Source organism: Drosophila albomicans, chromosome 2R (genome assembly GCF_009650485.2).
Source record: "Drosophila albomicans strain 15112-1751.03 chromosome 2R, ASM965048v2, whole genome shotgun sequence".
NCBI classification, from domain to species: domain Eukaryota; kingdom Metazoa; phylum Arthropoda; class Insecta; order Diptera; family Drosophilidae; genus Drosophila; species Drosophila albomicans.
In genome coordinates, this window is record NC_047631.2 from 6,011,183 (window position 1) to 6,038,390 (window position 27,208).

The following is a 27,208-nucleotide window of genomic DNA, read 5'->3' on the forward strand; positions in this document are numbered from 1 at the left end:
ACAGCAGCACTTGACTTTTGCCAGAGCTATTTCAATAAATTGTTGTGTTTGTTATACTAAACAGAGAGACTGGTTTATGCTTTATTTTCATAAATTTAATCGATTTGCGTGCATAAAAACACAAAAGGCACATACACACAAACACAAGCACATACACAGGCAAAGCCCAAGACGCACAGCTATATTTTTGCGACGTCATTGAATTCGCCGCATACACTCAAAAGTATGTGTGTATTTATGTATGTGTGAATGGTTGATGGCTTCTGCTAAACTACCCAAAAAGCAGCTTTACGCGTCTCTTGGTCTCCCCATTTATATTTGAGTCACTCACACACACATGCAAAATGATTCGACGTCCAAAGAAACGACGCGTGACGCGAGGCCAACGTTATGACGATAATATTCGTATATACGAGACAGCGTCAAAGCTCAGAGAGGTCCGCACAGCGCAAGGAACTTTTGTCAACTGAATCATAAGGAGCGGCTCAACTGCAAGCAAAGCAAGCTAAGCGTCAGAGAGCAGTTAAAGACAAATTCGCCGTACTCTCTTTCTCTCTCTATTGCTGTGGCAATTTTCAGGACAAGCGCATGGAGCACTGAGAGAACATAAACAAGTTCGCCGCTTGGCAACATGAGCGGTTTGGGGCGGCAAAGTCTGTATGTGTGAGTGTCTCAGACGCCTGCTGTATGCAACACGCGGCCATGTGCAACATGAGTCGATGACGAAGGCACTACTCCTTCACCCACCCGCACCGCAGCACCACACTTCACACAGCCTGTAATCATTTCCGACCTGTGCAGTTGCATCCAACAATAGGCCTGCAACCGAGAAGCGGGCAAAGCAACCGAGTCGAATATCAAATTGGGAGTCGGGAGAGAGACCGCCCGCGTCTTTTATATTGCTTTGTTCTCGCATTTAGTAGCTTTCTTTGTTTTTGTCTTTTTTTTTTAATTTTGTCGTATTTCGCCTGGCGCTGTGCTGTTAAAGCTCAGCTTAAGCTCAGTTGTCGTCTTTGTTGACTTTAAAACGGCAGCAACAACAATAATTGTTTAATTTATTAATGCGTTTCATTCTCACTCACGCACACACACGCAGTCTTGAGGCATTGCCTTCGTCTCACTGATTTATGCGAATTTTCAAACGAAACGAAATTTATTTTAAGTTCGCAACGACAACGACAAAAGCAACGTGCGCTCTTGAGTTTGTTTTGTGTAATTTGTTTTTGTTTTTCTTTTGCTTTTTGCATTCTTAATTTAATTTTCACATTTTTACTGAAGCACAAAGCTTTTGCACAAGCGAAGCTGAACTTGAAATTGATCCACAATTAAGTCAATCAATCTAAAACTTTGAAAAGCTTATCACGCACACAAACACATGCACACACAGACTATATGTGTACGACGAAACGTCATTTCCGATAGTAGAAGAAATCTCCGCATTTGAATAATATACAATTTAAGTTATGTAACTTTCTTGAGGAATTCATCTTCTTCATTCTTTCGCAAGAATACTTGTTGTGTTCCCGGCTTTCCAACTAGACCCCGTCTCCATCATGACCAGCATATCCAATTACCACAAAAATAAAAAGAAAACACAAGATGTTTCCAAGAATTGAAGTGTTTATGCGCCTTCGTCTTGCTTTTCTATCGACTTCTAGTGTTTCTTATCGCAAAACACTGAAATAATACACATACTCATACATTGATAAAAACCACAAAAGAATCTTCAAACTTTTCTGAAGTAATTTGTAATTTTGTGATTTCATCATGAATCAAAAACTGTATTTCCGATACCGTTATATATAGTAATTTGACTATGAGTTTTATGTTTAACTTGATTGTAGTTATTTGGTTTTATAGACTCATTTATGTTCATTAGTATAAAATATATATTAATTATTAAAAATACACAACTAGTAATTATGCAAACAAATTTCTATTGTTTTTATTAATAATAATTTTCATCCATATATTTTTTCTGAGCGATTGATTTGTATGCATCACAAAAGCAGCTTTTGTTGAGGCTGTTGTTGCATTTTGTTAACACTCCCTGCCAATTTAACACGTAATTTAATTTCGAGCTGCAGTTTTGCTCATGCAAAACTGAAATCGTTATCGCATATTAATTAAAAATCACTCATTTTATTTTATTTTGCAATTTGCAATCAGAAATAAACCATGTGTAGAAGTTGTTTAGCCTGCAGTCATTTTTTATGCACTTTAAACTATAATCAGAATTATATCGAATATACATATGTATGAAATTTTTAAGCATTTACTTTAATCTTTCGTGAAAAATGCAAACAAAATAGATTTTTGTTTGTTTTTAATTTGCCGCCTTTGAAGACGAGTCGAGGAAGTAGAGCTTTAAGTGACGAGTGGCTGAGGGACCACAAAAGAAACGACGCCAACAACGACGTTGTTGCTTAGCACACAGTAACAACTGAAATCGACGTTGGCGATGACAACGACGAACGCACAAAAAGCTCCGCACGGTAAACTTGACGTTGTAACGGTCGCAACCAAACTGACAACTGACGACGCCAAAAAGCATGGCAACGACATTCTCTGAGAGATAGAGCGAATTCATATGATTTCTTGGGGACAGCATAAAAACCAAAACAAGAGCGACTCACCACAACGGCGAGAGAAAAAGAGCGGACGTCGCGTGAGCGAGAGACATTCTGGGATCGCCATGTGACGAGGCTTTACTCTCTTGCTCATGCTCTCGCGCTTCAACCACCCACAAATTATGCATAGCGAACAAGCATTCGACTCGCTCTGTGTGATTAACAGAGCGACAGAGCGAGAGAGAAAAGGTTTTTGTTTTGCTTATTGCTTGCGGCGAATTCGCTCAAATAATGCCAATTGGATAAAACAGTACGAGATGCCACAATGTTTTGGCGTCTGTGTTGCCATCGCGCTTGCACTTGCGTGCATCACAATCGCTGCGATTTCAGACTTCCGTTCCTGAAATGTTTGAAATGATTGTGTTGCTTGTGGTGTGGATAAAAATGAGCACCGCAAACGAGAGGCTTATCAAAGTTGTTGTATAAGATGAGGGAAATTATGTATAAGATGAGGGAAATAATTGCATTTGAATGGGGGACATATTCAATTTTAGTGTTTTATGAAAATAAATGTGACAAATTTTGTAAAAGGCACAAATCCATATATATGTATATGTAATTATAATAAAAATTATAAATGGCAATTTAAATTTGACTTTAAGATATTTAAGGTGCACCCATGGCATTTAATTAAATAATTTTAATTCGCACAAATCAAAGAAAAACTCCAAGCTGGGTTCGGCTTATTACAACGCCTAACATCAAAGGCCGCTTATTGAGATGTTTTTTGTTTTTATATTTTGCATTCACTTTTGTTTTTTTTATTTTTTGTTTTTGCTCAAAAATTACAACAAAACGCGCAACAAGCGTAGCTCAACGAGTTCTGCAGTTAAGCAGCTGACGACTGAAGAGTTTTTTCTCTATCTCTCTCTCTCGCTCTGTATTGTTTGCATGGTTGGTTGCCAAGACAAGGAGAGGAAAAACGGAAAACGGAACACAAGAAACTTGTTTGCAGCGCCTGGAGCATCGAATGAGACCCCAAAAAAATAAAAAGAATGTCAGCACAACAGCAACAGCATCAACAAACTGCACAAGTTACAGTTCAAGCAAGATGTGCAAAAGCATGAGGGGGATGCAAGAGTATGAGCGTCGTCTGTTTCGCATGTAGCAGACAGGTCAAAGGAGCAGACGAGACAAGCCTTCCCTCAGCTTACCACCACACCCCCGCTCATGAAAGCAATAAATTTGCTGGTAAGCAGCAACGCCAATGCCATCGTCTTCGATTAGCTGCTGGGGTATGAGTGAATGTGGAACGGGTGAATAGAAAAGGCGAAACGGAATGGAAATGGGCAGGGGAGTGTGTCCGTTTTTGGAGCCTGATCAAGCAAGGTAAAAGCACTCGACAAATTTATTAGAAAAAGCGCAGCTAGCATAAAATCTGCCAACAAATTGGGTCATAAAAGTAATTAGTGAAATCTGCTCATACGTATATACTTGTGCTTACTTCTGTTGTTGTTGCAATTGCTTTGGACTGCTTTTAATTGGTGGCACAACAGCAGCAGCTTATGAAACTGCCAAGTTTTGCCACTCAGCTTGTCTCGCAATCGGCAAAGTGATTTAAGGCACCTTACTTTTGTATTGAGCAGGAAACAGGGTTGCGAAACACGAAATATGGAATGGCAAGTGTATGGCAAGAAGGGAGAAGGGAGTCGTGTCGTTGGTCGAAGGCGAAAGCAGCTGGCAAAGAGCACTTACTGCCGTGAGCTTTAACCAGCCAAAGTTCCGGCTGTTAGTCTATTAATTAAGCAGCCATAAACTTAAATCACAATTCATTATGCGCGAAATCAGGGATGGAAAGCGATATGTGTATATGTATGCGTACTGAGAGTTGTAAAACTTCACAGATGTCACGAAAATCATTAAAATTCAATAGGAATGTTATTCAAATATTATTTTAAATTTACCCCTTTAGGATCTTTTAATATTGGCTGTTGTTAAAGTCAAATTTTTGTTTAAAATTTAATTTTATAAATATGAATAAACAAAAAATGTGAATAATAAATACCATCAGCAACTGCAGAAGAACTTTTAGTTTAACATATTTAACTTGACAATAATATATACTAAACAATATTTAAAATAATTCAAAAAAACACTTTCGTGTAAATAGGACCCGATAATTGTATAAAAACAATATCCAAACTGACGCCAACTTTATAAGTATAATAATTAGTTTTAAAATGAAAAATAAAATTGGAAAGATTTACTAATTCTCCCTTGATGCAAAATATCGTTGTGTTCTTCCGATTAACATTAAATGCATCCTTGGCTAGTCATTGAAAATATGACATTTTTATTGAAAATGGACGCTTGTAAATGCATAATCATGTGTTTAGTATGTTGATGTTGCTATGGCTGTTTTTGATGTCAACGCTGATGTTCAGCGTTTGTGATGGGCACATAACAATTAGCCAGCTTAGACAGCGGTTTCATCTGCAGCTGAAACTGCAACAACATGTAAAATGTATCCCAATGTCATACGGATCAGACACACATGTCACCATCTAGCCTTCTGACAGGGGAAACTCAGGCTGTCTGGTTACTAAATTGTCAAGGAGGGGACCAGAGGGCAAACTGCATACCACAAAATATACAGCAATTTATAGGCCTTGGCATAGACAAGCATTAACATCCATGCGCTACTTATGCATGTGACAAGTTGATAATCGAGAACAGGCTCAAATGCATGCAAATTAGTTGGCAAATTCGAAGATGTTCGAAAGCTTCTTAGCTTTCTCCACTTATTGAAGGTATAGAGAATTAATTGCTTCTATATTTTAAGTTAATAAAATGCAAGCACATATTAAATAATTAATATTTAATCCATAAGTATTTTCAATTAATAAATTCATAAAAATATGTAAGGTTTAAAATGAAAAATGATATCGCTTTTTATTAAGTACTGAAGAATTTTTCATTCTTTTAAACTAAATATATTATAGTACTTGAAGTCTTCTGTATATTGTTCTGTATCAAATTATAGAAATAACTTTAATTTAAAACAACTTCTTTCCATATGGATTCCGATTACATTTGAACAATATTTGAAAGTGTATTCCAAACATTAAACTCTTTGGAACAAATACTTCAAGTCTCATTTTGCTGGAAAATGTATTTGGGAGTTTAAATTTAATTTTTAAATCTTGTGAGCACATGTGGTACTAAAATGTCTTTTAACTTTATTACTACTAATTCAATTTTGAGATTGTTGAGCCCTCAACTTTAAACTCAAACATATTGCCTATTTGATTTTACCTTGTGCAACATATACCCATACATAATAATAGAGACCTTATCGAAATACTTGAACCTATTTGCTATTCATAAGTATTAGAAAGTCATAGACCTAGGTAACTATGTTAAATGTCTTTACCCAAATGGCAAGGGATTGAAGGTGCTTGAAACAAGCGTAATATCATCAATCAGTGCACAAATTTGCATTTCCTTCTTTGCCTATTTTTAGGTTACGCTTCTGCAGGACCTTAGGTATGGGCATGTGTGTGTGTATGTGTGTGTATCTTTGTATGTCTGAGCATCTGTCGTTGTCAGCGCATCAACGCGCTTCATCAGTGCGCTGATATGTAAATCTCATAAATCATGCACACCTGTCCTCGATGGCAGCGTTGGCGACAGCGAGTGAGGGAGATAGCAACACCGTCCATCCGTGCAGGGTTGCCAACGGTATCAACGACATTGTCAGCAGACGGTCAGTTGTCTGTCAGTCTGCGTGTATGTGTGTGTGTGCGAGTGTGAGTGTGTGTGTCATGTGGTCAAGCCTTTTGGGCATGTGTTGCGTTGTCTTTGCATCACAACCAACAAAAACAAAAACAACAAAAAAAAAGGAGAATGGAACCATGTTTGAAAGGCGGCAACGGCAGGCGGGTCAGAGGGTCACGCACAGCAAATTGATTAGCCACGTGTAGCAAATGATTTCTGACTAACGGTTAACAAAGTGTGTACACATGTAGATGCTAAATAGACGGATAAACGAGCAGCTAAATTAGTATGGCTCAAAGCAGAAAATCGAATGAATGAATTTGCCTAAGCATCATGCATGCGTTCTATAATAAGTAAACATGTATGGTATGCTTCTATGCTCCAACTCCTTTAATTTATGCATTCCTAACTAATAACGACCAGAATTAGACTATAAAATAAAGGATTTAATTACTTAAGATATTGTATATATACATATATATAATCTCACTTAAATAATGCAGCAAAATTATATTTTTACAATCAGATCAATATTCTACAATAATTCCACCATCCTTGAAATTTAACAATATATTTTTAATTCAAGAATGACATAATTCAACACACAAATCAAATATTATTCATTTGGTATATTTTAAGGATAATTCCCATTTCACATTGGTTGGATTGCAAAAATACCCACTACTCAATTGTGATAAAATCAAAACAATGTGAAAGGGGAATTATCACTCAAAAATTTACCAAATGAATATGCCGCAAACTTAAAGAAATATACCTAAAAGTATATTTGGGAATACACCTGCTGACTGTTATAATACTATTATACATGTTATAATAATACTTGTCCTCACATTAGGTATGTGAGACGGAAAAGTTCTTAATGAAATTTTTAGAACGTAATATTTTCTCTATGTATAAAAAGGAAATAATATACTATATATATATACAACTGCATTTGTGGGAAGTTTTTTCTTTCATCAACAAGTAGCAACAAAAGTTGACACAGCGTTTGCTATTCAAAAGAGATAAGAAATCTTAGCGTTGCCGTTGAAAAAGTGGATGAAAACCAAAAAACTTCTTCAAAGCTATGCAATTTAACTGATTAGCTATTTAAACACATTTTTTATAAGTATAAAAAATTCTTTGGTGTGGTCTCAACAGGTGAGCATTGCATTCAATTGGCTTTCGGAAAGATGGCAAAAAGCGTCTCATGAATGAATGCAGCACGGTGGCAAGTGGCAAGTGGAGGTTTTTATAAGGTCCCTCTTTTGCAATTCTCGTGGTCTGTGTCTCTGTGTAGTGTTTGCCAGCTGCTCGTAATAATAAACCAGGCTCTCACTAATTGCTTGGCCACAGCACCTGCTGCCTGGGTGTCTGGTGAGCTGAGCGTTTGGCAGCTCTTAGCTGTTGTTGTGCGGCCTTTCGGCCTAGACTCTTAACTGAAACTGAAAAAAACCACAAATTTACATAAATATGCCACAAATCATAGCTTCACGGAAAGTGTCGCCCAAAACTCGGGTTACGAAAAGAAAGAGCCAGTATGCCACGCCCTCTCTCTCTGCCCATCTCTCCAGCTGTGTAGGTGTGTGCGTGTGAGTGTGTGTGTGGTCAGTGGTTACTGTGACAGACAAGCAAACTGCTATTAAAAATGCATGAAAAACACAAGTTAATTTTTTATCCTCACTTTCAGTGCAATTAAAAGTTACTAATAAAAAAAACACATCCAGAGGAAAATAGCAGAAAAAATAGCATGCAATATTTATGTGCGCCACATGTCCTAGGCGTATTTATGGGACTGTACCTATAGATATCGTTCTCCTCTTATCTATCTATTAATATAGCTGGGGTATATTGATTCAGCCAATAAATATGTGACACTATGAATAAATGATTTTATTGATTCAAGTTAACTATTTAATTGCAGAAGGATTTAACTCACCATTGAGAAATTCTTTAAAAACTGAAGTTTAACAAGCAAAAAATTTAGCAGTAATTAAAAAGTTTGATTATGATAAACGAACTTATATTATTCTGCTGGCAGCTTGTGTCACTGACTCAGAGAATTTCCGAGCATTAGCAGTTTGAGCTATGCGTTGATGTTTAATCAGTGCATGAGTCAGTGAATGAAAGAATGTTGGCGAAGAATTTTATACTTCATATATTTTTCATCCATTTGTAATACAAACTAAATAAATTGAAGATAATTACTATCTAAAATTTAATTATGCACAGAACAAATTTAAACACATTTAATTATTAAATGTTCATGGCAGACAACTTCTTTCGGACATAAAGAGAGTATCTATTAGACGAAGATTGTCCAAATGGTCGCTCTAAGTTGTTGTTTTTCCCATCATTGTTATATAACGCACGTTGCATAATAATAAAAGTGCTGCCCCCTGGGCAAGGCGGCAACTTAAATTCACAGCCTCCAACGTCATCATTGTTTGGCCAGAACGTGACCACCCTACCAGCCCCCTCCCCTCCCTCCATGGACCACTCCTCCCGGGGATGGCACTGCAATGTTTGTCATTAGCAAATGTTGCCTCTTGTACTTTACTACCGACTGGCTGTTATTGTGGGTGCCTCGAACTTGTTCGTTTGCCAGACGCAAAATTTGTGACTGCGACAGTTTTTGGTGTGTCCTCGACCCTGCCAGAAGCACACTCTACTCTTTTGCCCTCTTCTGCCTTCGCTTTTGTCATTTGGAACGCATCATTTGGGCATTTTATGGAGGTGCTACATAACATAACAACAACAGCAGCAGCAGCAGCAACATGCTACTGTTGCATGAATGAATGCTGCAACAAGACCACAAACTGCGGCTGAACACTCGACACACGGCAATCTACAAAATCGAAAGCCAAATAGAGATAGAGAGCAGACGCCGGAACGATAATGAGACTAGATATTCACGTAGGTGCTTTCAAAAAATGTGCAGCCTCTTTTAAAGTCGGAAGAAGAATTCATTTTTGAAGCATACTTTTAGGTGGGTAGTTTTTATACCCGCTACTCAGACAAAACTTTGAAATGTATGAAACAGACAGAAGGAGGCATCTCCGACTCTATAAAGATGATATAGCCATGTCCGCCTCTTCGTAAGAAGACCTAGACCTCAGGGACTATATGAAATAGAGATATACAGGCGTGGTTTTTATTTTTCGTTTTCGCATCAAAGCGTTTTTAGGTGCTCTGGTCTTCACAACTCTTCATTTCTTAGTGCTGACTGACACCTGACTTGTATTTTGGTTAGAAGTAAACAACTCGAACAAATATATTTCGTATTTTCAGTTTCCAGATTGAATAGAACTCAATTAAGGATAATGTCATCCTGCTTATGCTTTCAAAGAAATATATTCGCCTTTTCTCTTTTTTACAAATACAATTTTTGAACTTTAATTTGTTAATAAACAGTGGAACGACAATCACAACCCAAAAAAAAGAGGATGTCACCTTTTTAATCGATTTGATTCTGTTGCTTTATTTTTGTATGCACTTTTATCATTTAAGTAATTTAATTAAACAGATTAATTTTTAAAAAACATTTCAACGATATTAATGCCTTGAGATTCATTGTTCATTAAATTTTGAACTTGTTTCACATGCTTTATTAATCTTCTTAAATTAACGTCAATAAACCAAAAAGTCAACTATTTTTTTTTCTTTTGCGAAAAAGATCCGATTCGATGTAGAAAAAGGAATTTCATTTGCATTTCGACAAGACGAAGAATAAAACTAGTAAAAGTAAAAACGTGAGCACCAATTTTTGGTTTTCGTAGATAATTCTTTTCTGACAGCACCTGTTATGTTTCCACGCGGATCAAGTTTGCATTCAATTTTTACCACGTCCACTTCCATCCCAGCAAATCGACAAAAATCGATTAACAAGCGTAATTTTGAAGCTAGATTGATTTTTTGTACATGCAACAATAACTAAATTCTTCATGATATCACAAAAATTTGATTTTGATCAGATACGAGTTGTAGAAGTTATTTAAGAATGGGTAAAAACGCCTACATACTACGGATCTTAGCTGCTTTAGCTGACAATCTGGTATATTTTATACTTTATGGTATATTTTTAATGAAGTACAATATCAATTAACCAAACATTTACTCTCAATGGGTAGCGGGTATTTTACAATCGAGCACACTCGACTGAAGATTTCTTACTTGTATTTTATGAAACCAATTTATAATTTTGTTTCTCTGGGTAACTTTTTAGAAATTCACATTTTCATTTATTTTATTTATTTACCTAAATCGATTTGGTTCTTTTTAACTAAGCTGTTTGTCCTTAGCTGGTACACTTTTTTGTTGTGATTATTTAATTATATTTTGTTAACGAAACTATTAGATATTGAAATTTAACACAACGTCAATCTGAACATTTTCATTAATGATATATTTATAGTGAATTAGCACAATTTGACTCCATATTTTCAACTGAAATACTGTGGTGTGTTTTTAAGATTTATCATAAAGCTGATAGATACAGTTTTAGAAGAAAAATGCAGCAAAGAACAAATGTATATTAAACAAAAATAATACAAACATTTTTTTTAATAAATCGCTTGATTTTGACAAGTTTTTATCAAAGAGAATTTCATTAGGCTTGATATAAACATTCTTTAAAAAGCTTAAGTCACATGCACCTAAATGAAGCTCGACAGTTACTCCTTTTACCTTGAATCAGCGAATTTTCATAGAAAATAAAAATGAGAATGTAAACTAAATGCTGACAATATGTGAAAGTCAACTGGCACTTGTCTTCATTTGAAAAAGTCACCCTCCTTATATAACCCGACATGCCACACACCCCATTGAAAAATGCTGTAATTGAGAATTTCAACAACTCTTTGGCCAACGAATGACATTGCTCTGAAACAATTCAATGTGACATGTTGCAAATTGTTGCGGATGCCCCACATAAAACACGTCGAGTTTATACTCGTTTAATTAAATCGTCTTTTTCAGTTTTTTACAATTTTAATTTAATTTTTTTAACAGTCTCAATTCAACAATTCAACAGCTAAGCGAGGGCCATAATGAGTAAGTAAATTGGTGCAAAGTTATGTTATGTTCGGATGGAGGCCTGATGCTCTTCGGCAACTGTTTTATGGCCACGCATAAAGTTCCTTTGCCACATGAGTCTCGCGCTCATTAGAAACTTTGGCCAACCTCATAGATTTGCCGGAGAGTGTGGCAACAAAATGTGTTGCATGTCCCATAGGCGCAGCTGTATGACTCTTAAATAGACTCCGAATAAACTGCAAAAGTTTAATACGAATGCTCAGTGTTTTTCACTTTTATAATCAGCAGAAGAATAGAGAAAAACGAGCATTTTATATAACGCAAAGAACGCCGATACTTGAGCTACACTTACAGGCTCACTAAATTTACAAATTTATTATCTTACAAAAATAAATATTTCTTAATGATATGGCTTAGTAAAATGTACAAATTCGTGCCCAACGGCATATTTGAAAATGGTATAGAAATAATAAAATAATAATAATAATAATGATATACATATAAATGAAAAATACTTGAAAATATATTTCCTATATATGGTTCTTATCATTTCCCTTTTATAAATTACTTATTAAATAAATATTTCTTATCAACTAACGATATAATGAAGTCTTCTAGCTGAAGAACAATTTACTATAATATTCGTGTTTTTCTTAACGGTAGAGTTTTTGTGTAAGAACTTATTGAACAAGCAAAAAAAGAAAATTCTTAGGTTCCCATTTATAGGTAACAAAAGGTTGACTGAACGAACAAAAATAATGTCAATATTAATATGCCCATAATAAGGGTATCAAATCTGTGGGGCAAGCAGCATTTGTTGGTATTATTTGTCGTTTGCTTATCAACGCACTTCCGCATCATTAAATAATTTTATCATTTACATTATTTTCACTTTCTAAGCACAGTGAGTCAGAAAGTTGGTCGCACGCTCGCAGCTGCCTCTTCCCTCGTGTGGCCCCTGGAAAAGCGGTTCAAATGGCATGTGGCAGAGGACTTTTGGGTGGTGGGTGGCAGCAATAAGTTGTGGCTTTCTGGGTTCTGGGTTCAAACTGATTTTGATTTAACTAATTTGTAATTTATGCAACTTTTTTGTGGTTGCACGCAAAAGAAAGAAAATGATGAGAAATCTGATTTTAATTAACTGCAGTGCAGAAAACTGAAGAAAAACTTTTGCAAATTTCCATAGCTAAATTTTCGGCTTAAATTTAATTCTCGAATAAAAGTGGCGTACAAAATATTCAAGAAATATTCAGGTGGCCATTTTAAGCTATATAAATATTTAAATTGAAGAAAATAAGTGGTTCACATAAAGGAAAGCACACATTTATTTATCTAACGCTCAATTTGCAGCTGCATAATATTCAAATATTAACAACTTTATGATTCACTCGGAAAAATGTTTTTATTTTAAAACAAGTAAGAAAGTCGAGGTCGACTTTGAAATACCCGCCAACCCATTGTGAATAACAATTTAACAATGCAGTATTAATATTAAAATATACCAAATTAATATTCTACAAAAATACTAAAATATAGAGGATATATTTTATATAAACTAAATACTAAATATAGTGTATCAAACATACATATGTACTGCTCAAATTTAAAAAAAAGAATGATTAGAAGCTATGTTAGGTAGTCTTCTCTTTATTAAAATAAATGTACTCAGCATAATGTAGAAGATTTTTTTAATTAATAACATAATATTAAGATACATGTTATTTTTTTTTTTTTGTGGTCGACTGTACCCATTTTTAATAACAACATAACAATGCAGTATTATTCTTAAACTATACCAAATATTCCACAAAAATACTAAAGGCTTTTTTTTATATTGATATAGTATATATATATACCACATTGATTACATTTTAAAACAAAAAAGGTATTAGAAAATGTTTTAGGTAGACTTCTCTTTAATAAAATAAATGTACCCAGCATAATGTATACGATTTCTTAATTAATAACATATTATTAAGATAGTTGTTATTTTTCTTTCAAATTAAAATTAAAATTAGCAGAAAAATTAAACCTCCAACAATTCGATTTTTGCTATCGCATAGCAACGTTGATGCGGAAGTTATTAAATCATATTCTTCTTTTCTCAAGGGTGAAAATTGTAATATATTTAGATGGCATGCTGCTTTTCATAATAAATTAAAAAATCTTTTCCTGCTTACTTCCAAGTGCATTTCAAAGCCATTAAAGTTGTTCAGCCTGCCACTTGATAAAAATACAAAAAAAGAAATACAAGGAAAAAATATGAAAATGGAATGCAAATGCAAATGCAAAATGCCAAAAGACATGAGAAGAGCATGGCAAGCAACAAACGATAATGAGGACATATAACAACAACAACAAGAACAACAACAACAACAGCAACAGTACTTGCAACGACAATAATAATGTTGCTGGCTGTTGATGACAACAGCAACAGCAGCAGACACAGAAGCAGCAGTCGCCGTGGCAGTTGCAGCAATGCCAGCAACAACGACTGACGGAAATCAGCGAGAGAATACAGCTCTATGCCAGTCACCCCCGCTTCATCCACTGCCGCCCCTGCTGAGCCACCCACATCCACACACAGTCACAGAACACAGTCACAACCCTATGCTGTTTGGTTTGATGCAACCCTTTTTCGCGACAAGTCCTTGGTCTAAGCATTGCTGCCGCTGCTCATTTTCGCTACTAAATAAGATAGCACCCCGCCCGAGCAACCGCACTCCGTTGTTGCCAACATTTTGACATTTTCTTCTCTACCATAATTTGTTGGCTCAAAGCGTCCGGGCAAAAAATGTGCAGCCTGCATTTAGACATATAAATACTGCGACTGTCGCTACCTTGTTTATTTTTTTTTTTTTTTTTGGTTGCTTCATTTTATTTTTTCATTTTTAGGAGGAGTTTTGTATGTCAGTAAATTGAAATGCTTAAAGAGCTGTTTCTTGCCTGCCAACCAACGTGTATTGGTCAAAGTGAAAAACACTTTGGCAAATTGTTCTGCTGCCGCAGCTGACGGTTGCTGCTGCTGTTACTCGTTCTTCTGTTACTCGTGTTTCTGTCGAAACGCCATACGCACGATTTAATCCAATTCAGGGACAAAAACCGAAATAAACTCAGCCCACAGTTGGCAGAGCAAGTCAAGTGAAATGTCAGCCACTCAAAAAATGTGCGGCATGGCATGACAAATCTACCTAACAGCACCCAGCAACAAGAACAACATGGACCAAAATAGCAGCAACAACAACAACAACAACATCATACACATTGTGAACTAAAGTTTATTTGAGGTTTAACGATTCGGAAACAACACACACAGACGACAAATTATTTGGCCATCAAGCACAGAAATTTGCACGCCAGCGAGTGGGAAGGGATGGAGGCTGCGAATTGGGAGTGAGTTGTTCAAAAATTATTAATTTTCACAAAAGTCAACAGAACACATAAACACACACACTCACACTCGCTCTTGCAACGACACAACAGTCTGTGAACATTGCTCTATTTATGCCCAGGAGTAAACAACGCCATTCAAAATGCATAGCATACTTTTCCGCGCCGGACAAGCCAGAGAACTGAGAGCGAGAATTGGTACGGAAGAGTGTGAAAGAGAGAGAGAAATAGTGCGACACAAAGTGTGCGTTAGAGAGAGAAACTTTGCAAATTAAGATTAATTGTTGGTGGCACTAAATCTAGAAGCACATAAACAATTCGGAATGCTTAGAGTATCAGTCAATGCGAACGCTTAACAGAATGTGCTTTCGAACGCAAAAAGTCTAATTTATCTCTGTTGTTGTTGATTCTCAATTTCATGTTTGATAGAATGCCACTTGATTTTAAGCAATTAAGTTCATAAAATACGCAAAACTCCTAAAATCTTAATTGCCTTGAAAGACGACATTTATATTTGTATTAAATAATTTTACACGCTATATTTTAATAATTAAAATTTATTATTTAAACATTCAAATGAAAATTTATTTCAGGCTTATAAAAAAAAACTTTTAAAATCAAGAGTTTGGTATCAGTACTAAGAATTTTGGTCTAATAAGTGCGCTGAAAACACGTTTGATTTTAGGAAAAAAAACTTTACACCGATTTAAATGTGTACAGTACTCATACATATTGCCGTTTGCATGGTTTAAGAAATCAAGTTACTAAGTTTTCCTTACACACATACATATGCTTGTGCTTGTAAAACAAAATTGTATAATTGTATTCTTATTTTAAGAATTTGGCATTTTTATAACTTTATACCTATAACACAACAGGCAAAACGAATTTATATATAGTACATATATATTTGAAATCAGCGTTAATAGCCGGGTCGACATGTCTGAATGTCTTTATGAACACCTAGATCTCACAGACTATAGGAGATGTAGCTATAATTTTTATGCGAAAGAGAAGCACTTGATATATAAAGCTACCAAATACATATTGGCATATTGCAATATTTTTCGGTATTTTAATTTTGTATATTTAAACATATAAAACTGATTTCATTAAAATTGGATTTCGAGTATCTCTCAGTAATGCAAACTCGACTCTAGCTTTGTAATAAGTAAGACAACATTAAGACAAACTTGCTATAACTAATAACATGTTTATAGCAATTTGGTCATAAAGTAGTCTTATTTTAGGAACACAATTTTCAAAATAAATGTTCTCGATTTTTAATTGATAATCATTGTTGCAAAGATTACAAAACTTCAAATAATTACAACAAATTGATACTTCAATGCTCTAACAAGCGTTTGTACTCATTAAGTATCTGCTCCTCCTGCTCGAGAGTCAAATTCAAATAGTCCTGCTCATTTTCCGGCAAATCCTCGTGAAATCTTTTGTACGCATTGTATGACTCCAATTCAGTGTTTGCCTTGCTCAATATCGACTGAATGAGCGTCAGCTTACTGGGCGTAATAGCTGTCAATGGGCTAGAGGTGGAAGCAGAAGCAGTTCCATCAGTTGGTGCAGTCAACTGATTCATCAGTTCAATCATGTTGTTTAATTCGTGCTCGTTGGGCAGACTTTTGAGCAGAAAATCAACAGCGCGATCCATGTCATTGCGTGTCGTTTCCAGAGCTGCACGAGCCGTGGGTAATTTGAAGCCAAGCTCGTGTAGAGTGTAAAGCATTTGCTCATCAGCTGCCACAGCGGCAGGCAAATTGCGGCGCAGCTCATCAGAATGGGAACGTAAAAGTTCCTCGCTGCGCTCCAAGTTGTTATCGGTGCGTCGAAGAGCCTCGACCACCAGTTGCCGCTCGAAGCCCAATTCCATGAGGCGACACACGCTCCGCGGATGCACCCAATCACGTTCATCGTTGCCCAGCTGCAGCTGCGTCAACCGGCGATGCATTTCACTCTCTGAGTTGCTGTTGAGTCGCGTCGCCTGCAAACGTTGGCGTCGCTCTTGGATGGACTGCACTGCCTGCTCCACATTGCCGTTGCTGGAACGTAGTGCTAGACGAGCATCGGCCACATCGAAGCCCATTTCAATGAGCAGCGCCAATTGATCAGCATCGACCTTTAGCTGCGACAAAGAATTGCCCGCCAGTTGCAGACGTTGGAACGCCTCATCACGACGATTCTGATGGAAGAGAATGACACCCTGGAGGAGCTGTAGTCGCATGATGAGCGCACGTTCCGGGCAGTTGGCCCCTTTGAGCGCATAAAGTCGACTGTAGTTATCACCGTAGCTGCGCTGAAAGTTACGCTCACAGAGATCCAGACGACGCTGTGCATCTGGCAGTTGGGTAATGTTCTTTAGGCAGAGATAGCACCACACAATGTCCAGATTGAGCAGACCATAGTTGTCGACCGCCTCGAGAAATCTGGAGTTGCAGCCACTGAACTTTTCGTCCGCATCGAGGAAGAGTAGCAGCGCCTCATCAAAGTGCTCTCGCCGCATAGCTGCGCGTCCCTTCTCATAGAGCCCCATGCCCAGCAATAAAGCACGATTCTCGCTGGGCGGCAGCATTATAACATTACCATCCTGATCTTCTAGTTCGACAAAACGATGCTCCGAATCAACAACCATTTCCACATCGCGTTGTATTTGCCGTATTCGCTCATAGAGCGCCTCACCCTTCCCATCATCCTGACCCACAATTACCAGCAGCTGTTGATTGTTCTTCAGGCCCTGCGACTGCAGTGTCTCCTGTGGCGCCAGCACACGACCGGCCGAGATGCACTTGACGTGAGCAGCCTCGCTCAACTGTAACTGGTCGGCAATATTGAGCTGCAAATTCGCACCCAGCTCGTCCAGGGCACACTTTACCTCGAATCTGTTTGCTGTCCCGCCGTGACTATCCACGCACCGCACATGAAACGTGGCAAGGCCCGTTTCATTGAACTGGCGTCGTGCCGCCAGCTTGCGTAGTGCCGTCTCCTGCAGCTGCAATAAAGCGCTTTTGCAAATGGACGCACTGATGTGCATCTCGGGGCTTAGTTCCTGCGACAGCTGCTCCAACGCTGACTCAATGACGACGCCCCCACTCTCCACATAGTAAGGCTCCTCCCACAACTTGACGTCGCGCTCCTGCAGGCGAGCACGCAATCGAACCAATATATCCTCAATTTCGGACATGCCAGCTCCACATCAGAGTGGATCAAAAGTAATCAAAGCTAATTTTGTATTTTTCAAGTTTTCATTTCTATTGTTAGATTTGACATTTTCCTTCAAGGATGCTTAAGTGAAAATCAATGAGACGTGTTCGTTTAGCAGCTAGGGAAGCGCGGAAAATAATGTGGCTCATTAAAAAATAACGAATATATTTATACTTCATTTAAGAAGACAAATTAAGTTCAAAATGAAATGCATTCAAAGGAAAATAATTAAAGTTGGTAAATTAAAAGCGAATCAAGAAAACTTGAATGGTTATCTATTGTTTTCATTGCGGGTTTCACTAATTAACCTTTAATTGAATATTTAACTACGTACTTAAAAAAGCAAAACATTGTGGCATTTTAGTTATACTAAAAAAATAGAAAAATATACCAAAAGCAAAAATATACCATAGAATACAGAATTTGTCACAGTGATTTAGGGTAATATTTCATCCAGCAAAAAACTAATATTCAGAGGAAGCAGTGCATTCTGCAATCTAAGTACACAAAAATGTTCATTTATGGAATTTAGAAGTCTTAAGTAACCAAGTCATTTAAAAAATATTTATACTTAATTTAAGAATACAAATTAAGTTAAAAACTAAATGCACTCTAAGGAAAATAACAAAAGTTTTCAAATTAAAAGGAAATCAAGAAAACCTAAAATGGTATCTATTGTTTTCATTATGTGTTTCACTAATTAACCTTTAATTGAATACTTAACCACTCATTAAAAAAAGCAAATTATTGCAGGATTGTGGTTATACCGAATAAATAGAAAAATATACCAAAAGCAATATTTCATCTATTGATATACTACTACATTCAAAATATACCATAGAACACAAAATTTATCACACTGGTTAAGGGTATAAAATAATATTTCATCCAGCAAAAAACTAAAATTCAGAGGAAGCAGTGCATTCTACAATCTAAGTACACAACAATTTTCATTTATTGAATTTAGACGTCTGAAGTAACCACCAAGTCATTTAAAAAACATTTATACCTCATGTAAAAAGACAAATTAAGTTCAAATGAAATGCATTCAAAGGAAAATAATTAACGTTGTTAAATTAAAAGGAAATCAAGAAAACCTAAACCTGTGTGTTTCACTAATTAACATCTAAGCAAAACATTGCAGGATTATAGTTATACTGAAGAATATAAAAATATACCAAAAGCAATATTTCGTGCATGTATATACTACTACAATCAAAATATACCATAGAACACACAATTTATCACACTGGTTGAGGGTATAAAGTAATATCTCATTCAGCAAAAAACAAATATTCATTCTACAATCTAAGTACACAAAAATTTTCATTTATTGACTGAAGTAACCAAGTCCTTTAAAAACCATTTATTTTTCATTTAAGACAAATTAAGTTCAAAATTAAATGCACTCTAAGGAAAATTATTAAAGTTGTTAAATAAAAAGGGAATCAAGAAATTATGGATATACCGAAAAATAGAAAAATATACCAAAAGCAATATTTTGTGCATTAATATACTACTACATTAAAAGTATACCATAGAACACACAATTTATCACACTGGTTCAGGGTATAAAGTAATATTTCATCCAGCAAATAACTAATATTCAGAGAAAGCAGGGTATTCTGCAATCTAAGTACATAAAAATGTTCATTTCCAACATCTCAAATATTTGAAAATGTGAGATTGAATTTAGTCGTCTAAAGCAACCAAGTCGTTTAAAAAAAATCATTCAAGTTCACAAGCGAATGTCAGGGTGGTAACAAACAAATCTGTAATTTGGTTGGCCTTGTGCACAGCCAATTATCGACACGAAATTCAGTGGGCAGAAGCAGAGAAGCATTGCAAAAGCGAGAGACTTAACGAGCCAAGCTCGCGACGACAAATTAAAAGCGATAAACCACAGACAAAAGTCCTTACAAAATACAATCAAGTGAAATAAGCAGTCCACGCCAAACGGGAACTGTGGACACTGTACATTGGAGGGAGTTAGGAGGGGAGGCGCAGAAGGACAGAATAGGCAGGGAGAAAAAAATGTCATTGTCAGCTTAACACTGGCGTCTTTGTTTGGCCCTTGTGTGCGACAATGTGGGTAATAAATGTTATGTGTGGTTAAGGGTTAATAACTGCAACAAAGGCACCACAAAAAGTAAGAAGTAAAACCGACAAGGCCAAGACATTTTATAGATACTTTCTCTCGCCCCTCAAAGTGTGGCTGCTAATGAAAAGTGTCGCGGCTATTGTGTGTCGCAAAAGGTCTGTTAGAAATAAAAGGATACGCTCTACTACGACGAGTCTCCCACTCGCACTCCGACTCTCACTCTCACTTGACACGTTGGTGTGAATAAATGGATGAATTTCTAACGCAGTTTGTTGTCTGTGATGAAGTAGCCCACACACAAAACCGGCAATAAGAGGTGGTATATCGGGTAAGAGGAAATTCATGTGTTCGTCGAGTGTGCGTGTGCGTGAGTGGGAAGTTTGTTGTTTGACTGTTTTGTGTCGAAGTGTCATGCTGTGTAGCTCTTTAATTGTTTGCTGCTGTTGCTCATTTCCACTTGATTCATCCTGAAGTTACAGCTAACAGATCATTCACCACAAAAGGAAAGCTTTATTAAAGAGACTCTTGAATCAGCAATATGTATTGTATCAAACTGTTCAATCACTTTATTTGTATCTGAAAATGCACTACCTGCCATTTTTGTTTGTGTATTAAGTATTTTTACGTAAATAACAGTACTTTAATTTTGGTAAATTGAAAATATACTATTTTTGTAATTGCAATAAATAATTGCAAATACCAACTATTTATATACCCTGCAATCAAGATTTTATCTACATTAACAAAATTTATATTTTTTCTTTTTACCGCATGGTATTTTCTGAATGGTTAAAATAAAAATAAACCATTTTTACAGTTTAAATTATATTATTAGGTTACTCTTTTGTAACAGTATTTAACAATTTACAGTTAAATTTAAAATGTAACAAGGAGTATCCGAAAATATTTTAAAATATTTCAAGAAATATGAACTTTTTTATGTGCTATTTCAAACGACTATTTCAACTGTTAACATATAACAAGAAGTTTATTCTATTGAAATTAGTTTAAGTATTTCTATAACCCAATCATATAATTAAAAGAGAATCTTTGAGAAATAAAAGAAGTATTCCAAAATAATGTAATTGCAATGCAAACAAAAGAGGCGTCATTATTAAAGTATACCGAATTAATATATCGAAAAAATACAAAAATATACCGAAAGATCTATTTGGAATAAAGTTATACTTTTCCATTAACGATATACCACAGATCGTAAAAAATTCTATATTATCGATCAACGCAATTAAGACCCGACGTCTAATGTATCCAAAATTACTGTAATTACTGTCTTGTGTATACTAAAAATTGAGACTCTACTTTATGGTACCAAAGATGCCGCATACATTTTCGCTTGGCATAAAAGTATAAATACCCCTCTCCGCTGTATATAATACTTAATAAATATTATAAGAATAAAAATAAAATAAATCTCCAATTTATTTATATTTTTAATTATAATAAGTAAATGGGAAAAAAAAAGCGTTCATGAATTTCTAGAAACTTCTTCTTTGTATTGTTTTATTTTTACATTAAACCATCACTCATTGGAAAGTAATCACCTTAAAGCTCGAAATTTGATAGAAAGCTATCCATTTGGATTTTTCGCCATTTGCCACAACGAGATTGCGTTCTTTTTGAACCTGGCTCAATCAATTTCAATCATTTACAGAACATCCATTTATCTACACAGATCTAGATAAGCACGCTTTCAATAGCCCAACTAAACTACGAGGCTTTTCATTATCATTATCCTTGCCACAGAGAGCAACAATGCATCTCCTTGTCCCGTGCAATGTGCAACGTACAATGAGCGCGCACAGCGTAGAGCGAAGAGCGTACAACAGTGCAACGTACAGCGTGCACCGTGTGCACATGACACAAGTTAAATGTCGGCTAAGTGTTGCTGACAGCCATGCGATGCAGACGCAAGGCAGCTGCCCAACACAGTGGCGAGAACCTCAAGAATGGGGCCGGACTCCTTCTGCTTCCCAAGACCAACTTGCCAGTGACTTGAGTTTGAGTGAACTTGTCGTCACAACGAGTATCCTTGTTCCTGTTGTCGCTCTGTGCTCTATGTATGATGTTGTTGTGTCCTGTAAATAAAATCACTGCCTTGTAGTAGCAACAACGCTGAAGTCGGCAAAGTTTTGATGCACTAACTGACTTGTCGCTGGTACGTTAGAGGCATTAAACTAAAGTGAACAACAAGCATCCCACACACATCCTTCATTCTGAAGCAGCGACACAAAGTTGACAACTGACAAGTCACATTCTTGTCCATTAAATTAATGAAATGATTTGCCGGTCGCCCTCATCCCATCCCATCCATACGAGTGGGTCATGCTGCTTCACGTCTCTAGAGACGAGATCTTGATCGAAACTTAAAATGTGACAACGATTTCAAGTCCATAAATATGCACAAATCATCAACAGCAGCAGCAGCAGCAACCGCAACCACGACCACAGGAATACCAGGATGATGCTACCAATTGTGGGTCATTAATCTTTCAAAACAAATGCGGTTCAGTGTTTTTGACAGCGGGGTAGAAATCAGCAGCCACGCACTGAACTGTTGTATAAGAAAGAATCTTCCTGGAAGATTACCACCAACTATTTGTATACCCTGCATTCAAGATCTTATCTACATAAACAAAAGTTATACTTTTTCTAATTATCGCAGTATTTTCTGAATGATTAAAATAAAAATAAACCACATTTAACATACAGCTAAAAATATATTATTGGGTTTATCTTTTCTTTTTTTTAATATATAAAACAGTATTTTACAGTTTATAGTTAAATTAAAATGTAACAAAGAGTATCCGAAGATATTTTAGAATACTTCAAGAAATAGAAACTATTTTTATGTGTTATTTCAAACGACTATTTCCACATTTAACATATAACAAGAAGATTAATCTATTGAAATTAGTTTAAGTATTTCTATAACCCAATCTAAGTATTAAAAGAAACTCTTTGAGAAATAAAAGAAGTATTCCCAAAGAATGTAACTAGCCGAATAACTCCGATTTAGTCAGGGTATCGAAACCGTTAACAATGGAGCGAACGACGCGCAAAAAAAGAGCATCCACTTTTCTCACTGTCATGCCCAAGCATTGCCAAGGGAAGTGTTGCAGGGCGACAGGGCGGGAATTGGTTGGAGCTGCTGTTAGTGACAAAAGCCAGTGAAGTATCCTTCGTGTCTGGCTTTGATGGCCATGCAGCGGCGACATATTACTTCCTTATTTGTGGGCCGCATTCGACCTTTGACACGAGCCACACCCACTGACAGCCACGCATCGAAAAAAGTGAAACATTCAGTGAAGCAATTGCGCTAAAATTATGCATTTAACAAGGAGATGGTGTATGCTGATGTGCTTTAGCGTGTCTGTGTGTAAATGTGAGTGTGAGTGTGCGTTATGTGTGTGGCAAACACACACGCGTTAAAACAATGACTGGACATAAACATTTCGCGCTGACAGCGAGCCAAACATCCGCCAGATAAAAATGCTCCACACTTTCAAATTTGATTGAATCAACGTCGCGCGTCGACGATTCACTTGGGGGGTTGGTGGGTTATATACATATGTACTATATAGTATGTATCTGTCTCTCTATGTTTATATCGCTGACGCTATGTCGCTTTGTCATTGTGCGTTGGTAGCCGACCGGTTAGACGATGCGTCGTCGTGGTCGTCTGTTTGCCAGAAAGATATTAGCACAACAGCGGGAATTGGCATTGGGACGATGATGATGATGGGACAGAGACGGGAAGGTATTCGGACACGAGACGAGCGAACCCTGCTACCGGGATGATAATGATAAGCGTATAAAACCATTAAGTGATTCCACTTAAATGAGCACGTTAGGATAAATGTTGCGCTCTTGTTTTTTTCACGCTGCAGTTACCAGCATTTTTGTTGCCGCCTTTTAGGCGGACATTGAAGTTAAAAACAGTGGAAATTTAGAAAATATTCAGGACTATAATCAAGGATATATCATCATAAGTTATTTTTTATTAAAATCTAGTCTTCGCGTAAATACACATTACTCTAGCAAATATATATCTGCAATCGGCATGAAATCAATGATTTCACCCACTGTGCCACTAATTGAATAATACAGTCCACAGACGGGGAATGCTGCCCCAGCCTAGACATGGGGATAAAGCAGATCGACCCAAAAAAAAAACAAAAAGGAAACAAAAACGAAATTTCCTACCATTTTTTTTGTTTGGTGAGGAGGGAACAAGCTTAAATCCGTGTTGCCAACTTGAGGTGTGCACGACATGGCAACCGGCTGTCGAGGGGAGGGAACGCTCCACGTTAAATGGCCAACAAGGTGACAATGCAGATATAATGCGATATGCGGCGCAGACAAAACGACAAACGTGCCCGAGACCGAATCGAAGCCGTAGCCGGGGCAGAAGCTGAAGCTCAATAATGACGCCGATGACAATTGGTGAATCGCAATTGATAATACTTAATGTGAACTGTCGCAGTCAACTCCAATGACTGATGACTGGGCGGTAAAAATAAAAAGGCAACAAGCTACAAGGTATCCATGACAAAAATGAACACTTTATCTCTGAACTTTACGCACAATATAACATGCCAGATGGCTGGCAATGTTAAATTGACAACGATAAGCCCGAATTTTTGAGTTAATAATGACATTTTATAAGAATGAAGAATGGCGTGATTCAATTGTACCAGTAACGAATCAATATTGAAGTTGAGAAGTCAAGAGAGGAGACCCTGCAATTTGGTGGCATAATTTTGTAAATTACTAATTTGTAATTTGCAGTTAATCCCAAATATTAACATCGTTGGAAGAAGGCCAGAGATATTTTTTAAATCTAATCTTATTAGACTTATTATCTTTTTATACCCGCTACCCATAGGGTAGAAGGGTATTATAACTTTGTGCCGGGAGGAAATGTATGTAACAGGTAGAAGGAGGCATATCCGACCCTATAAAGTATATATATTCTTGATCAGCGTTAACAGCCGAGACGATCTAGCCATGTCCGTCTGTCCGTCTGTGTGTCTGTGTGTCTGTCCGTCCGTCCGTATGAACACCTAGATCTCGGAGACTATAAGAGATAGAGCTATAATTTTTTTTTGACAGCATTTGTTATGTTTGCACGCAGATCAAGTTTGTTTCAAATTTTTGCCACGCCCACTTCCGCCCCCGCAAATCAAAAAAATCGAATAACAAGCGTAATTTTAAAGTTAGAGTTGGTATATATAATAATAACTATAGTAGTTATGATTCCTGAAAATTTGGTTGCGATCAGATGAAAATTGTCGATGTTATTAAAGAAATACTTTTCTATGGACAAACACGCCTACTTACTAGGGGTCTTAGTTGCTTTAGATGACAATCTGGTATATTATGCCGTCTATGGTATATTTTGAATGCGGTACTATATCAATATACCAAATATACTATTTGGTATATTTTTAGTATTTTTGCAGTATATTTGGTATATTTTGAGAAAAATATCGCAAAATATATTTCTTTTATTCAAAATGGGTAGCGGGTATCTCACAGTCGAGTGCACTCGACTGTAGCTTTCTTACTTGTTAATGTATGCAAGGGAATTGTTAACTCGTTGGTAAAAATAATTTACAAATATTTTCTAGGGACTGTAATTATAAGTATTATAAACAAAATAACTACATACATAATTCCTACAAAATAATTTCAGTTTTTCGCCACAACTTATTTTCAACTTATTGGTCAAAATTTTTATATTTGACAAAAATATATCTTATAAAATAATAATTATTATTTAAGCTTTATTTTTTGCAGTAAGGTGTAAATTGGTTTAGTTGGTGTATATACTAGTGTATATTGTACAATATGGTAGATTTTGAATGTAGCAGTATATTGACATACCAAATATAGTATTTGGTCTTATTTTCTGAGTATTTATTTTATATATGGGTGTTTATAGGTTTTGTTGAAAAACTGGTTTATATTGTGCAATATGGTAAGTTTTGAATGTAGCAGTATATCGATATACCAAATATAGTATTTGCTGTATTTTTTCTTCGTATTTATTTGACAAAAAATACTGCTTTCGCATTGTTTTGTATTTATTGAAAATGGACATCGGGTATCTCACAGCTTTTTCGACTGTAGATTACACTTCTCACTTGTCGATCATAAAAATATAAATCATATAATTTACCTATAACATCAAAACTGATCTTCTTGTCATATCAGGTCAATACTAGTCTGGCGAAAGTTACATTTACAGTTCTTATGTCTGTTCTAATTAGGAATACAATAAATGCGGACCAGACTTCGTTTTTTAAGCCCGTCAGTCACTTCCTATTATCTCCCCTCAAGTTGTGTACTAACACGGAAAAGTTAATAGAAAAGTAGTTTCCCAAATAGTTGACAAACATGATTCAGTGCCAGCAAATGAAACGAGTATCATAACACTCTAGCAGAGTTCACTTTACTGAAGACGTGTCGTCACCCGCATCCTTGGCGAAACTTTGCGACATTTGACATTTGTTAATTGTCAGTCGGTTTGGGTTCGGTTTGAAAACATGCACTTGGCCAAAAGCCAACGCGGCCAACAGCAAATTGGCGTAAGCGAAGGAATCAGCGACTAAATGGTAACCATTTCATTAACTTTTTGCAACGCCATTTTCACGGGCTCTTAAAGTTATTTGTTGGTCTTGTGCTTTACCTAAAACATGGACTCTGATTGTTGCACTTGCAGCTGCTAATTACGCAAATGTTTTAACTTTAAAATGGCGTCGTGCATTGCGTGTGAAAAGTGCCCCGCACTCCCCCACCTTGGGGTTTTAGAAACCCAGAACCTAAACTCCAACCTGCTGCTGTACACTTTGCACTTTGTTTTGTCTGTTTAACTTTTGTTCATAGCTCGCTGAGTTTTGCTGATTGTGCAGCAGTGGAAAGAACTCGCTTGCAGCTACAACACATTCATAGGTGTTGATGCCCCTCTCAGCTTCCGCGTTTCTCCATCCACTTGTACCCTTTGTCGCATGCACTTGCAATTTATGTTATGCATATTTGTTAGTTTTAAAAATTAAAATTTTTCTAAGCACAAGGTTATGCACAGTCGAGCGAGAGC

General features: G+C 36.4%; 2 protein-coding genes across 11 annotated transcripts in view; both read right to left on the bottom strand.

The window, feature by feature from the left end:
* The window catches only part of LOC117575649 (poly(U)-binding-splicing factor PUF60-B), a 131,662-nt gene that overhangs the window by 99,971 nt on the left and 4,483 nt on the right, over window positions 1-27,208 (bottom strand). For 2 of the 10 annotated variants that reach the window (XM_052007800.1, XM_034259932.2), the window contains exon 1: window positions 332-468. The exons of 4 other annotated variants lie outside the window; for them this stretch is intronic. The gene's annotated coding sequence lies outside the window, so the exon portion shown is untranslated. Of the gene's footprint in view, window positions 1-331; window positions 469-2,279; window positions 2,516-27,208 lie in introns of those variants that run through there. 4 more of the 10 variants (XM_034259934.2, XM_034259933.2, XM_052007798.1 and 1 more) reach the window with 3 other exon arrangements.
* LOC117575653 (NEDD8 ultimate buster 1) lies at window positions 16,025-18,052 on the bottom strand. Its single transcript, XM_034259939.2, has one exon. It carries the CDS (start codon window positions 17,965-17,967, stop codon window positions 16,117-16,119), a length of 1,851 nt encoding a protein of 616 aa, XP_034115830.1. The 5' UTR covers window positions 17,968-18,052; the 3' UTR covers window positions 16,025-16,116.

Excerpts from the sequence above, each read along its gene's own strand:
- LOC117575653 (XM_034259939.2), bottom strand. The coding sequence starts at position 17,967 with ATGTCCGAAATTGAGGATATATTGGTTCGATTGCGTGCTCGCCTGCAG.